At 45.0% G+C, this 16,061-nt stretch overlaps 1 protein-coding gene across 2 annotated transcripts in view; it reads left to right on the forward strand.

The window, feature by feature from the left end:
• The window catches only part of PLXNC1 (plexin C1), a 1,076,103-nt gene that overhangs the window by 821,381 nt on the left and 238,661 nt on the right, over window positions 1–16,061 (forward strand). For both annotated transcript variants that reach the window (XM_069629799.1, XM_069629800.1), the window contains one exon: window positions 12,169–12,272. In XM_069629799.1, coding sequence (XP_069485900.1) covers window positions 12,169–12,272 — 104 coding nt within the window. The remainder of the gene's footprint in view (window positions 1–12,168; window positions 12,273–16,061) is intronic.

Consider the following 16,061-nt stretch of genomic DNA (forward strand, 5'->3'; position numbering starts at 1 on the left):
GACACCGAAGCGTGAATCAGCTCTTCTGCCTGGTCTAGGCGTTAGGGGACACATTCCCATTCTGGGATTACTTGAGATCAAACCTCCAAGGGTATCTTGCCTCCGAACACACTCTCTCAGGATCCTCAGTTCCACCACCGGGAGTCTTGCAGAGGGTTCTATGAGACCTGTGCACAAGTGCTCTGCTTCAGGCAGGAGTTTCCTGTATGCCCCTGAATTGCAAAGTCTCGGTAACATCCACAAAATAGTTGCCAGCTGCAAGAACGACTCTGATCCCTGCATTTCCTCATGTGGGTCTTTAGCCCCTGAGATGGCGGAAGGTCCTAGTGGACTATAATAGCCATGTCCTTCCATCGGGTTGCTACCAACAGTCTCAAGGCATGAGTTTAACCCTGATGTCTGATGGTCATTGGTGTAGACCGCGTGGTGTGCATCATATTCACCTTCCTCCTCATGGCTGAGGTACTTGGATCCAAACTCGGTTCCGGTACCACATCTAGATGGGTTTCTACTACTCCTGTTTCCTCATATCCACAACACCATCACTTACTCAATCGCAAGGCCATCTAAGTAAGGATAGATGTTTTACTAGTTTCATGGCCCTCATGAGGTCTGGTCAAATGACTGGCTTACTTAAGTCCCCCACAAGGGAAGTGTTACGGCCTCCACTCCTGTGGCGAGTCAGTCTGACATCAGTTACCTCAGACTCCTGCAGCATCAATTGCGTCACAGCCTCCTAAGGTTCCTTCACTTTCAAATCAGGACTTTATGTCCGACTAAGGTGTGGAGGCTCCGGATCAAATTGAATCTTTCACTCCTGTACCAGACACAGATAATGAAGCGGATGGTTCTTTCATGACCGTAATGCTGGAATCTCGTCTTTCTTGCTTATCCTTCATTCCTGAAGAAGGCAGTCTAGCAGAGGTATTAGCCATGCAAACCTCAGCGCTGTCAGGCATACCTTTACAGAAGAAGGTCTTGTCTGCAGCCACTAAGACATGGGAGAAACCACACTCTTGTCTCCCAACCCCTCTCTTGGGTGGTGACAGCAGTTTATCTGTATGGAAAACCTTCATCGTCCTCTGCTTACTCTATTTCCTCCTCACTGTTATCAAAGAGGATAGAATATTAGAGGTATATGGTAGAATAATGTATGCAAATAATGTTATTTTGTGTATCACTGATATTAATGATGTATTAGAATTAGAATGCAGAACGTGGATGGTAAGAATGGGCAGATGCAAAGGAACACTAGAGTGAATAACGGTTAGAGAGCTGACTGGAGAGGAGCTGGAATACGTAAATAAAGATACTTGAAACCAACTTACCATGTCCGGTTCTTCGAACACAACAAATTGCGACAAGTCTTCACTTGGCTGCACAGAGCACACCCAGCCCATTGAGCCTGCATGGTTCCACCGGAGTTGGTCTCCAAATCCCAAGCAGGTTCCAGATATGCCGTGATCCCCCCAGCGCATTACCAAACTGTAATCAGCAGGTGAATCTCACCGAGCAGGCCCACAAACACCCCATCAACACGAGCGTTATCTCGCCCACCGAACGAATGCAAGACAACAAAGCACAAGTCTGTTCCATCCACAGTCAGTCAACACATCACTGCACCACGGAACGCCTAAGCGGCCTAAGGGCAGCCGCACAGCTGAAAAGCATTGGAGCGTAATGTTCTGAGTGAACGTAGCATGTCATACGCAATGCCATAACTCACTTAACGGACACGGAAACCAGACAACAGTAAAGACAATAGAAACATTGAAGCACAAAGGATCATTCTTAAAAACACAATAACAAAAGTGATTCATGAGTGAACAAGGGCAGGGAGAGACAGTCCACACAAATGAAACAAGTACCATGGCCAATAACCCAAATGGACAGGAAGCAGGCACACAAGCAGAGCACATAAGCAGGACAAAAAACACTTTACAACACATGGATAAAGCAGGTGGACTCTATAGGGATCCATCGTACACGCTCCATGCCATGAGTGCAAATGTTGCAGATTTGGCGGTGTCGAGACGCTTACGTTACAGTGTAAACGTAACGGCCCCCCAGCATCAAATTACTCATTTATACAAATCTAGAAAAAAGTACCCATACTCCACACGGGTTCTGTAGAGAGACATTATGAAGTGCTCATCAATTGTTGAAAATCAATGATCCTGTAGGTCGCTGTTCCGAGTCGCTTATCACTTGATGTGCTTTGCACTCTGAAGTAAACTGAACTGAGATTGGGTGCATCTGGCTGTGTAACATGCCCCGGAGCAGACATGGAGGGGAGGCGAGTTGGGATGCTGCAGCATACTGGGATCTTCTGTTCCCACCTGTAGCCTTAACCTGGTGCGGTGTAGTGTGTTGCGGTGCAGATATCTTGGAATCCTAGGGCTTTGAAACATGGTTTTCAAGGTCCCATACGGACCTCAAAGATTTGTTTCTGGCGTCGAGATGCTTCAAACGAGCTTTGTCTGGTCCTTCTACAACCACATTGATGTTTCTCTGATTTCATGCATTGCGGTGCAAATATCTCAGAACGGGTGCATTCTATAGCCTTGAAACATGGTTTATAAGCTTTTGAGTTTCGTTCCTGGCATCGAGACGCTTAAAATGAGATTTGTCCAGTCCTTCTATGACCACAATGATGTTTTGCCAATTGTGATCATTGTGGTGCAAACATCTCAGAAACGGTGTGTCCTACGACTTAGAAATGTGGTCCTTGAGGTCCCACAAGTTTTGTTCCTCGCATCAAAATGCTTAAAATGATGTCCACCTTGATGTTTCGCTGCTTCCAGGCAACCGTCTCATGTGGTGTGCAGTGGTTGACATTTTGGGAACCGCGTGGGGTGTCCACATGTAATGTAGCCAGTGACGTCCAAAGGGTCCTCACAGGTAACTATGCAAAATTTGGTGCAGATTAGTGGGACAGTGTGGAATTGTATAAGGAACAAACAAACAACAAATTAACAGATTTTCCATTTTTATAGATATATATATATATATATATATATATATATATAGATTACCTTAGCTGGAGAAATCTGTCCTGTGAGCTAGATGTGAGGTCAGGGTGTTTGGTGTTTTAAATAAAAAGTCATGGTAAACTCAAATCTTGTTCTGCATGCTTCACTACAGTCTCATAAACTGGGATTTCTGTATTGTCTGTTTTCTTATGTACTTCCTTGGTGATCTAACCTCAGGTTGTCTGTTTTGCTATTCATCACAACTTCAATAGGAACCTGGTTACAATCAGTCACATAAAATATTTCATTTATTTTCATTAAAAGTATGACAGAACATGTCTGCTTACATGATACATCATTGGGTCTACTTCAACATTTAAATGGATTGCATTCTTCCACAGATTCCGCATCTTGATGGATATCCATTTAGCGTCAGCTGCTCAGAAACGTTTTTTCGACACAGGCCGTAGTGGCGCTCGACATAGTCTTGACGACTAACTCATATTCAGCCGCGTCACTCCCCGACAATGGATGTGACTTCGATTGGCAGATTAAAGAAACGCACTACACCCTCTTACCTCAGTTTCTTTTTTCCGGAAGGTCAGCGCCCTACATGGAACATGTTCGAGAGTCGGATCGATTTCATACTATGCCAGTATGTTGGGCCCTAATCTGTCCAATTTCAAACACTGCAAGGACTGCAACTCCAAAAGGTCACGCCTGGATCCGCACACTCTAATTGTGTGGTTTCTCGGTGTTGGACACGATACGAAGCAATGTGGTTCTTGTCTGGCTATGAACCCGAAAGGTGTGAAGGAACGCTCAGCGAAACTGCCACTCAGTAGACCATCATCGAAATCACTGGCGGAGTCAGTCTGTCCATCCTCTGAACACAATACCGAGGAGCCTATCCCTGACAAACATTGAGAGGAAAGGCATCACAAAAAAGCTAAGAAGCTCTCATGTTCGTGTAGCGAGTCTCACCACTCTTCCTCATCATTGAGACAAATGATGAAGGTCTTTGACAAGGCCTTGGCGGTACGACTTTGGGCCTCGACGCAACAGGTGGATTTAGCTCCAACCGTGCCCAGCCCGTCCGGCATGATGGCAGCCAAGGCCGGTTGAACGCCCTCTAGCGAGATCTCAAAGGAGAAGGCTACTCCTGTGTTGAAACCATCGGCAGGCCCCTCGAGCCGAGAAGCCCATCAACCGGTGGAAGCTCCACAGGATCGATCCTTCTTAGTGGATTTGTGATATGTTTTCTTCGACTCAATGTGGTCGATTTTAGATTTTTTAGTTCATTGGAACGGTCTTGGACACCCAGGAAGGGATGGCTTTTCATCCCGAGGAGGGAGTCACCAACGTGTCAAGAAGATTCCGCCTCTTCCAGAATTCCAGCAGTCACCCGGGATCTGCTTTCCTGCCCCTACTGGCCGCCTCATGGCATCCTGTATTCTCCTAGTGCCGCAGACAAGACTCCGGAAGAGATTGCTACAGTGCTTCACAGGAACCGGTAGTTGTGTTATTTCAGCAAGATGTCGGATGTCAGGTGTCGAGGTCTGTGTCAACGACCTGGTCAGGTGGAGCGACAGGAGAACATGTTGGCAAGACAACCTTTCTGGATGCCTTGGCCAGAAGCACAGTTGGTCACAGACACCTCGCTGAAGGGTTGGGGAGCTCATTTTGGCCCTCTCCAAATCAGCAGCCATTGGTATCAGAAGGGAACATCCTGCCACATCAAGCTACTGGAGCTACGAGCAGTCAGACTAGTGCTGACAGCGTTTGCGCCTTTTCTGAAGGGGAAGCATGTCCTGATCCTGACGGGCAACACAGTGGCCATACAATACCTCAACAAACAGGGGGGCATGTGATCCTTGCCCCTGTGGAGGGAGGCCATGCAGCTATGGTTCTGGATGCTAGAGAACAACATCTGAGCCTCAGCAACCCATCCGATGGGGGTGGAAAATGGATTGGCGGGAGTTTTGAGCAGGCAGGGCTCTATCTTCCATGATTGGGAGCTATGTCCGGAGGTCATTGTAGAGATCTTCACCCAGTGAGCCACCCCAACAGTGGACCGGTTTGTGACAAAAGACAAAATGAAATGCAAACAGTTCTGTTCAAAGGAATCCCTCCCCCCCCAGTGGGTCTATGGAGGGCACATTTCTGGTGGAGTGGGTCTTTGACATCCATTATGCATTCCAACCTCTACTGGTCATCACTTGGGTTCACAGGATGTTGCAGAGATTCAGGCCTCAGCGGATCCTGATCTCCCTGGACTGGCCGAGAAGGACAGGATGACAGGATCTTCTGAAACTGGCCATATGCCTACCTCTTGACGCAGTCAGGAGGAAATGTGCTTCATCCGAACCCGGACACTGTCATCCTGCATGCTTGGCTCTTGAGAGGCTGAGGTACGGGGACTGGGACTTCGACAGGGAGGTGTTAGAGGTGTTGTTGGCTGCACGTAGGTCATCCACTACGTCCCTTTACATGTGCAAATGGAGAACGTTTGTTACTTGATTCAAGGCAAAAGGAGTGGACCCAATGGCATGTCCCACCTCATCCGTGAGTTTATGTTGGTCTTAGCCAAATCTGCCCTACAAGTGGGCATGGTAAAGGGGTATCTGGCGGCCCTTTCTTTGTTTAAAAAGACGCTAGAGCAAGGTTCATTTTTTACTGTTCCAGTATTAGCCCTGTTTCTGAAGGGCCTGGTTAATTTGTTTCCTCCTTCACCTTTTGTAGTCCCTGATTGGGATTTGAACATGGTTTTCACCTTCCTAATGGCGGCTACATGTGACCCTTTGAACTCTACTCAGACTCCTCACATGGAAGGCCGTTTTTGTGGTGGCAATCACGTCCGCAAGACTGGTCAGGGATTGCAGGCACTGTCTTGTAAGCCCCTCTTCCTGAAGTTTTTAAAGGAGAAGATATCCCTGAAAGTCTGCCCTAAATTTTTACTTAAGGTGGTATCAGAATTCCACTTTGGCCAGAGTATATATCTTCCAGTTTTTACTCTCCACCCCACCCGTGTAAGGATGAGGAGAGGCTCCACAGGTTGGACCCCAGGAGGGTGCTGAGTTTTTACCTGGCCAAAACGGGATCTTTCAAGAAGGGTAATTAACTGTTCATTGCATTATAGCAAACCAGGTTAGGGTTGAGCAGTCACCAAACAGAATAGCTCTTGCTAGATAGAGCTGTGCATCTCAGAGTGCTCCCAGAATGCAGGTAACGAGGTACTGGCTGGGCTTAGAGCCCACTCTATCAGATGTGTCAGCTAGGGACATTTGTCGCGCAGCAACGTGGTCCTCTTTTCACACGTTTGCCAAGCAATACAGTTTGGACATTGCCCGATGAGCCAGAGTTTCTTGGTGTGACTTCCAACTCCCCACCAGAATGGTCACTACTTGGGGATTTTATCAAGAAGAGGAATCTGTTCGAGAATGCAATTCATTGAAGGAAAAATTACTTACCAGTAATGTTCTTTCTATGGATTCTTCTCCCACAGTTTCCTCATCGCCCACCACCCAGCCTACCCTGCTTGGAACTTCATGGATCTCAATTGCAGTCTGCTGTTCTGCTTCTATGTGCCGATGAAATGAGGAAGATATTGATGCACACATGCTCCGGCGATTGGTTTCCAAGTTGTCTGGATTCGGCTTACCCTTTTTAAAACATTTCTTTTTTAAAAACAGCAAACAGCAAGTTGTTTACTATTGTTGATTGGTTTTGATTGGTTTTGATTGTCATTCACCTTAATTTAAAATGGATTGTCTTTCACCTTAATTTAAAACAAATGTTTTATTAAGCATACATATAGTCAGTTAATGACCTTGTATACACAGATACTTCATCATACAGCAAATCATTATTAAAAATCAGTTTTCCCTATACATATGATAATATAGGAAGGGAAACAATAACTGTACACCCATAGAATCCCAAAATCACTAAAAACACATATATTATTTACATATGAAATGTAGAAATAAAACACAGTGTACATCACTAATATAACTCATCCAATATAACTAAAACATAATCACAGAATTTCACCATGTGATAAAGAAAACTGCCATTATGTCCATCCATTCCATTTGGCAGTCCCATGTGTCTTCATACTTAATAATGCCTTCATTTAAATTATAAGCACTCAGGTATCTATCACGCAGCGTGGTAAGACTTTCACATTCCATTATTAAATGATGCTTGGTTTCTATTGCATCATCCCCACACAACCTCCAGATTCTCTCCTTGCCTAGCCTAGCTTCTACGATCCCCAAAGAGCCTGCTATATTAAACTTGATCTATAGATATTGTTGTTCTGTATAATTTGTAGGAAAAGCACTTGTATATCATGAGAGCTCTCCTCTTCTTTGTATATAGCCAATATAATGATAACTATTGATTTTAGTAGCCAAATTAATAATGATGCTGTCCTTATCATACTCACATACAGTTCTTTTGACTGCTCTCTTGTACACAGGAAACATTGTCTGAGATGATGTCATATCAATATGCGGAGCCCACTACTCAGCTGCCAAATAGGTCAGCGAGGTGTAGATTAAGGAGGGTAGGTGCCAGTAGGCATCCTTGCTTACCCCTCTACAAGTAGGTATCCACTCAGTGACCCGACCCGTATCATCCAAACAAATTCTCACTGAGGTATTCATATGGAGTTGTATAATCACATGGAACAAGCCCATCAGTATTTTCCAGGCAGCTAATTTATTCCATAGTCGCTTCCGAACAACACGTCGAATGCTGCACTGAAGTCTATATAGGCAGCAAATACAGGTTGTTTAAGTTTGTTCTATGCATAATTCACAATCATAGCAAGGGTTAATAGATTGTGTAAAGTGTTTGTTTTGGTACCGAAGCCTGTTTGATTAAACGGCAGAATATTACTACCCTCAATCCATCCCTTTAAATCAATTAGCAATACCAGAGCAAATATTTTGGCCGGTATGTCGAGCATTGCTAATTAGCGATCATTTCTGAGGTCCTTCCAATTTGACTTTTTATCTATTGGAATGACATTAGTATTCATCCAGGATTTCAGTAAAACATCACTGCCACTTATCGCCCCAAACATACAGTGCAACACTCTTGCACAAAGAGGAGGGCTCATTCTGATGAATGCGTTGCAGGTGCCATCAGGCCTTGCAGCCGGAGAAGAATTTAGGGATTTGATAATAAGAACTAAATCTGCTATAGTCCTTTTAAATTCCCACTGACCTTTTTTCAGGAGGTTTCGAAAGGTGGTTCTGTAACACTTGCACCAAGTGTGTGGCCAATATGTGCAGACCAATCTGCACTAGAGACACTGTCCCATAGTGCAGGACAGGTTTTAGTCAAGTTGACCAGTCGCCAGAATAGTCTAGTCTCCTTATTCATAACATGTTGTACCAACTGAAGCCAAATGTACTTATCTTTCAGCTTAAAGTGCCTTCTAAGCCACCTTTGATAGTCACTCTTTAATCTTTTTATTTCATTATTAACAGTTTCAGATGTGTTAACTACCAACTCATTATTCAAACATCTTTTATATCCTGTCCCAATTGTTCTTCCCTTTCTTGGACAGCTTTATCAAATCCTTGCTTCCTTATTGAAACTCGATTACAAAATATCGGATGATGGTGAGTCGTGACTCAAACTTTGCAATCATATTAGCTGCCATATTTCCCCCCCTTTGCTCATATGATATCAACATATTCCTCAATTCTACTTCAGCAGCAACATTGACCTTAGTCAACTTTGCTGGGTACAATCACACCCTATTTAGGCTCGTGTTCACCTCAGTGTCACCATAATTAACATCAAAACATTGTGTACCAAAGCCCATTTTCAGATATACACATAATGGCATATGATCACTCTCTTCCCTGGAAGGCATCGCCATATCATTCACCAGTGGGAGTGCATTCAAGTTAACAAATATGTATCTTATTGTAGATGCACTCTACCCACTGATTCTAGTGTATCCTTGCTTTGCATCACCAGGGAAGAACTCATCTAGCATTGTATAATCATGCTAGTATAACAGAGTTGCCCAGGAGAGGCCCTTCTGATTGAGAGATTCTTCATTAATAGGAGCGGTACACAGATCGTCATTGAGTGTCCCCAATTCAGAGGGAATCCGAGCATTAAAATCTCCACATTCAAAGATTGGTATATCAGCAGACATATCCTCTATCACTGTCTTCACTTTACTTACAGTTTTCCTATGTAGGACCTTTCCTGGAGGGTCATAAACATTGATCATTAATATACTCTTGTTTTCATCATAATCAGTGGCAACGCGTGGGTCTTGGAAGCAATACCATGCTGAGCAACACAGGTTCGAATCCCGGATCGATGCTTGAAACCAAGCGCGTTATAAATAACCTGCACTTGCACAATCTGAATGTATAAGGCCTAGTAGGATCGTTCTACCCGCACCTCCCCCTTGCCTTGTTGGGCCTTGAGGCACACACGTTTACAGGAGCATAACAAATTAACTATGAAAAAAGAAAATCAGGGATGTCGTTTGGGGATCGCCAGGGGTTGCAACTGCGACCCCTGTGGTCTCTCTTGCTACCCCTAAAAAAAGAAAAAAAACAGGGTTTTTTTGCATTGAACGGCGGGGTCAACAAGTGTAACACCTAGAGCAGTGACCCTCAATCAGAAAGAATAGAGATAACAAATAATTTGTCTTTCTGGAATTGTATACAATAATTGCTAGACTCATTAAAGGGGTGAAAGGTCATGCTCTATCGCTTGCCATGATATCACTTCGGGTTGGGTTCAAATGGCATCACTTCCTGTGATGTCATCAGAGGTCAAGGGTCATGTGATGTCACTTCCGCTACCCCTGGCATTTTGGGGAAATGACGTCCCTGAAGAAAATCATCCCTGGTAATACCGATATTAATAATCCCAATTTGGGCCTTCCTCTTTTCCCTTTGACCGCTGAAGCATAAATAGTGAATCTAGCATCAAACACAGGCATATCAGTAATCGGTGGCTGGATCTCCTAACCCAGCCGGAAGGTCAGGTGCGTCACCCAAACCCCAGAGGCCCTCAACCCACATGCGTGGCTCTTGAGAGGATGAGGTATGATGACTGGGACCTCTCATAGGAGGTTCTTGAGGTGCTGCTGGCTGCACGCAGACCATCTACAGGATCTTTGTATGCGTGCAGGTGGAGAAGATTTGAGGCGTGGTGCAGGGAACACAAGATAGACCCTATCTCTTGCCCCACCACTACAGTGATGGAGTTCTTTCTGTCACTGGCCTCAGCAGGCCTTCAGGTCACCGCAGTCAAAGGATATTTGGCGGCCTTGTCTGTGTTTAAGAGATCCCCAGATATTTTACGATCCCATTGATGGCACAATCCCTGAAGAGGCTTGTAAATAGGTTTCTGCCAACTCCCTTTGTTGTCCCAGATTGGAATCTTAATCTGGTGTTGACATATCTAATGGTGGCTCCCTTTGAGACGATGCACACTTGCTCTTTGCGGCTCCTCTCTTTAAAGACAGTCTTTCTAGTGGCAATTACATCCGCTAGGCAGGTTAGAAAATTGCAAGCCTTATGCTGAAAACTGCCCTTCCTGCGTTTTTTTTTAGAGAAAGTCTCTCTCAGTATTCTCTGAATTCCACCTATCACAGTCCATAGACCTCCCGGTCTTCTACCCACCACCGCACCCTTCTAAGAAGAGGAGCGTTTCCATTACCTGGATCCTAAAAGGGCTCTAAGTTTCTACATCGCAAGGACATCTGAGTTCAGAAGAACTGACCAACTCTTTGTGGCCTTCCCCTTGGACCGTAAAGGCCTAGCGATAACAAACATTGTCCCGCTGGATCATCTTCTGCAGTGCGGAGTGTTACCAGTCCGCAGGCAGGAAATTACCGCCAGGCATCAGGGTGCACTCGACTAGGGGGGTCTCTGCATCGACTTCATTACAAAAGGGGGTCCCTGTTAGGGATATCTGTCGTGCAGCAACATGGTCCTCTCTTTATACTTTCACTAAACACTATAGTTTAGATGCTGCTATCATAGCTGATGCACGTTTTGGCAGGGCATTGCTACAAAATCTGTTAGTATAACTTTTTGCCCGCCTCCTTCAACTACTGCTTTGGGAGTCTATCAGATGAGGAATCTGCGGGAGAAAAGCAATCCATTGAAGGAGAAACTACTCACTGCAATGTTATTTCTATGGATTCTTCTCCCGCAGATTCCTCACCTCCCCTCCCGTCCATCCGCGCTCAGAAGGTTGATGGTTGGTGCACATCTTCTCTTTTGATGATGAGTTGGCGATGCTCCTTGGTGACCGTTTTCTGTCTTTCTTGCTGCATGTTTGTTTCTTTAAAAAAAGAAAATATATATATACATTTATTTTTATTTTCTGACGCTACAAATTGTGGTGTTTGCACAAAGTTCTTCCTTCCTTTGGAAGTTTGCTGTTATTTAACTTTTTGTGGGCTTTTTAGCCTGTTGTTATCTCTGGGAAAAAAGTGGGGAACTGAGGTATGGGGCGTAGTGACAGAGTTTATATACAACGCCTGACGTCATGTTCAGAGTCGACGCCCAGGTGCCGGGCAAGAAGGATCGACGGGCGAGTTGAGGTCCACTACGCACCCTGTCTAAAAAGATTTTGAGGCAACAAAGCTGCATGGGATATCTATCAGCTGCAGACTCTGCGGGAGAAGAATCCTTAGAAAGAACATTACGGTAAGTCATTTCTCCTTCTTCCCATTTTTCTTTTTTATGTAAAGTGCAGAGAGCACAATACATTGTTTCTAGATGCTAGTAGGCATTACCTAAAAGCTACAGTTATATAAATGAGGGAATGGAAAATGTGTGGAATGTGGTAAATCTATAGAATTACCAAAACAGCCGATGTTTACATCAAAAAGAGAACTACTATGATGGGTTGTATGGAACATCGTTTTTATCTGGTGGGTTCACAGATGTGGCAGACACACATATGATGGTAGCTTACAAAGGTACATGCTGACAACAAAGCTCAAGGTATTTATACAATAATGTTCCTGGGTACAATAGAACTCATTCATTCAGACATTTGCATAAAATGATGACTTTTTGTCCAAACATGTATTTCGGATTACCAAAATCTTTTTGTATTGTATACTTGTGCATCTGATATTTTCCAGGATTAAGTCTTTGAGTAAATGTTCTAAAATGTGCTTTCGTTGCAGAACTTAATACAGGCCAAGAGCGGAAAGAACTTCAAGATTTGGACCAGTCTTCGGTGGTCCTCGAGCATGGGAAAATAAAGTTAAATACTGTGATGCATTATCAGGTGAGGCAATGAATAGCTCTATGGGGAAGATATTTGGCTGCATTTAATGTCAGACGGATGGAGGAAAGCAGAGGTTAAATACATGTAAAGGTATAAAGTGTTTGGAGAGTAAGACACAGGCAAAAGGGTACACTGAAGGAAATGAGGAAAATGGAAAGGAAAAGATGTAGATGGATGAAGCACCAGGATTAGGGTTAGAAGAGAAGGAGAAAGTACAGGAAAAAAAAGAAATATATTCAAAGGGAGTCCGCAAATCGGCAGTTCGTCTTATGTGAGGCTACCCAACAACATCTCTGCTGGTCTGAAATCAAAGTACTGATGGTCAATGATGTAGCGCGCGCCTTTAAGGCCCTCTGACATTCCCAGAAATGTGTCCATGCCATTCCCCTGTATATCTGACCCGAGCGTTCCCAGCCTGCCAGCTGATGACCCGCATCTCCCACTCTGCCTAGGAACCCCATCCTAATGAACTACTTCCTGCGCCAAATGACTACTAAACAAAATAAAAACAATACTACAAGACCCTCAGAGGACCCCCCCACCCCCCATGATTCCCAATGAATCAGGCTAAACATTTTGGGGGGACTGGATGACAGTTTTGAAAGCTTGCAATGAGTGGGTCCATTAAACCCACTGTGCTGTCGAACCCTCCCCACCAACGCCTTCCTCTGAGGCGAGGAGGCTGAATAGGCATTAAGCCTTCCTTTCCTGCAATAGATGCATCTTGAATACCAATGCAGTGGCTATTTACTTTCACAAAGTGATGCTAATCATTGGAGGCATGGGCCATTGAACCCAGCAGATAAGACTTTGGCTTCATTATATGGGGGTACATTGATATCGCCTGGGCAGGATTTTGCCCTCTGCTTCTGTACCTTTGCTACTGATACCACATTAAGGGGCGCTGCTGGGCGCTACAGCCGAGTGCTTCCTTGTGCCTCAAAGTGCCAAGCCAGGGGCTGGCGCTCTACCATGCCAGGCGCTGGTGCCACCTAAGACGTCACTTCCTGTGTTCACCGGACCGCTCTGATTGGGTGCCCTGTTTACAATGAATTGATCTTTCCCACATTTTCCTCACCATTATAGCAATATTAACATTAATGTAATTGTTCAGTTTTCACCATGAAATCACCTTCTCAAAAGCAACATTTACAGAAATACGAGTTGTAAATATTACAAAATGATTAAATATTTATCTTTGTAGGCAAAGTTTAGCAGTATCATTTTTATGAAGTGATATTTTTTCAGTCACCTTTCCTTCTGTTCTTTAAGCTCTTAAGTGCTAAGGTCATGTTACTTCTGACCTGAATCACCCATTCCCAATTTTCAGTGATTGGCATCTATCTACAAACCAGCAAATGCCTTCACTTCAGCCAATGATAGTCTACTAAACGGTGAAACAACATATGTGGTGCATACTGGTTCAACCCGTCCAATACTAATATGAATTCAGATGTGGGACTGATTCCAGATTTTGGTTAATTACATCCTCTGACCTGGTCATGGCAGGACATATATTTCAATGGATTGCTTTCTCCCGCAGATTCCTCATCAGAGAGATATCCACTCCAGCATCAGCTGCTCTAGAAACCTTTCAACAGGGGCCGTAGTGCATCTCGACTCAGTTGTCGATCCATCTTGACTCAACGTGGTGCTTGTCGACTCCGGACGTGACATCAGCCGCCGTAAATATACTACGTTATTACTCCCTCGTACCTCAGTTCCTTTTTTCCACACTCTGCACATTGGAACAACTCTCATCAAGAGAATTTACATTCGATATTTTTGCTAAAATCAACTTGCTTCATCAAGATGTCCGCTCCCAAGGCGTCAGGATTTAAAAGATGTAAGGACTGCAATTCGAAAATGTAGATTATCAACCCATACAGCATCTGCGTGTGGTGTCTCGGTGCTGACCACGTCAACAAGGATTGCGGCAAAGGTCGTGTTCAGAGCACGAGAAGGAGGGGCCCACGCCCAAAAAGGAGGACAGGCACCAAAAGAAAGTGAAGAAGAGATCGCACTCGCAAAGCTACTCTTGGTCCTCCTCATCTGACAAGAAAAGCTTCAACGACATAGGCACGGCTTGGACTAACGTGGTAAGTCTCAACCAAGTCTGGGTGCGTAGAGGGCTGAGTGTAAGGACCTCAAAGAGCAAATCCTCAAAATGTTCAAAATGGCTGCTGCTGGTACAGTTTCAAGCTTGACGTAGCAGGCCCCTTTGGCTCAGGTTGTGCCTCCAAGGCGACTGCGTGAGGTCCGACACCTTCGGGCTCGACTCCGACCATTGGTAAGACGACCATGCCATCGAAGCCATTGCTTCTGGCACCATTGGGTACGGCTCCATAGACATCGGCAGTGATAGCCTACCATTCTTTCATCCCCCAGTCTCTGGCATCTTTTTTCCAGACGATGCAGTCGATTTTCGATGATAATGGGGGTCAGGTGCCAACTGGCTTCGAGACCTTAGGGCGGTGGTCTTCAAAAATGTTTGGCCGGGCCCCCGCTGAGCAAAATGTGGGCAGGCTGGCCCCCCCAAAAATGCCAAATGGACAGTATGTATTGCGCGCTGTCACCTTCTCCCATCAAAGTCGCTGGGCTCCCTCACCCCACTCCTACCCAATCCCTGGGCTCTCCCCACCCCATCACACACCCTGGGCTCTCCCCACCCTGCTCCCACCACTATCCCATGGATCCCGCCCATCCTGCTCCCACCACAGTCCCTGGGCTTACCCATCCTGTTCCCAATCCAGTCTGAGGACCAGTGGCGGCTGGTGAATTTTTTAAGTGGAGGGGCATAACCATTTCCCCCAAAAATGCCATAGCGACCAAGCGCAGTGAGGGAGCCCACCACCAATCAAAGGAGCAAAGGAGGTTTCGGGGGATGTGGGGTCCCCCGTGAATTAATTTTAAAATAATGGGTTAAAATGTTGCATTGTAGAGCACACTTTAAAAAAAAAATGGGTAAATAGCCAAACCGTTTGCAATTGATGGTGGGGGGGCCCAGGGGTCAGGCATGACATTTTTTACTGGACATCTATGATATTTTTTCTGAACATTCCCCAGGCCACTTCCACACTGTTCATCAACACTGCCTTAACACGTTGGCCTAAGTAAATTGCCCCATTCTACTTGTGTATTGCCACAGGATAGCATCCCATTTCATGTTCACATGCTGCTAAACACTATCCTGTGCTCCGTGCCTCTTTCACAATTCCCCCAGAAATGTGCTCAATGACACATTTATTTTCCCCCAGAATATTGTCCCATGCCACATCCATATTGCCCCATAAAAGGCCCCATGCTACATGCAGTGTCTTCTTTGCCCAATGCCATTTCCATCTTACTTGATTCCACTTTCACTTGTGCAATGGTACATTTGATTTACCTGCAGATCACCAACACTTGACACTTTCACATTGCCTTCAGACCATTGTCCACTGTCAATTTTGCATGCCTCAGAAACCTGCTGCATGCCACTTTGACATTATATCCAAATGAACACCCTTCCCCACATTGACATTGCCCCCAGATTGTTGCTCCATTATCATGCCACTTGTGCATTCTCCAGAACACTGCATCATGACATTTTAACATTGTCACATGCCACTTTCACACAGCCCCATACCACTCTTTGCTTTAAGGATATTTCCCCCAGCAATTTCCCATTGCCTATTTTATTAGGCCAGTGTCTTATTGCCCCGTGTACATTGTTACATGTTACTTACAGATTCCCCATCACAAGTTTATACGGCCCCAAAAGTTCACAATGTAATGCAACTAGAAAAT

Source organism: Ambystoma mexicanum, chromosome 12 (genome assembly GCF_040938575.1).
Source record: "Ambystoma mexicanum isolate Mex_15411 chromosome 12, UKY_AmexF1_1, whole genome shotgun sequence".
NCBI classification, from domain to species: Eukaryota; Metazoa; Chordata; class Amphibia; order Caudata; family Ambystomatidae; genus Ambystoma; species Ambystoma mexicanum.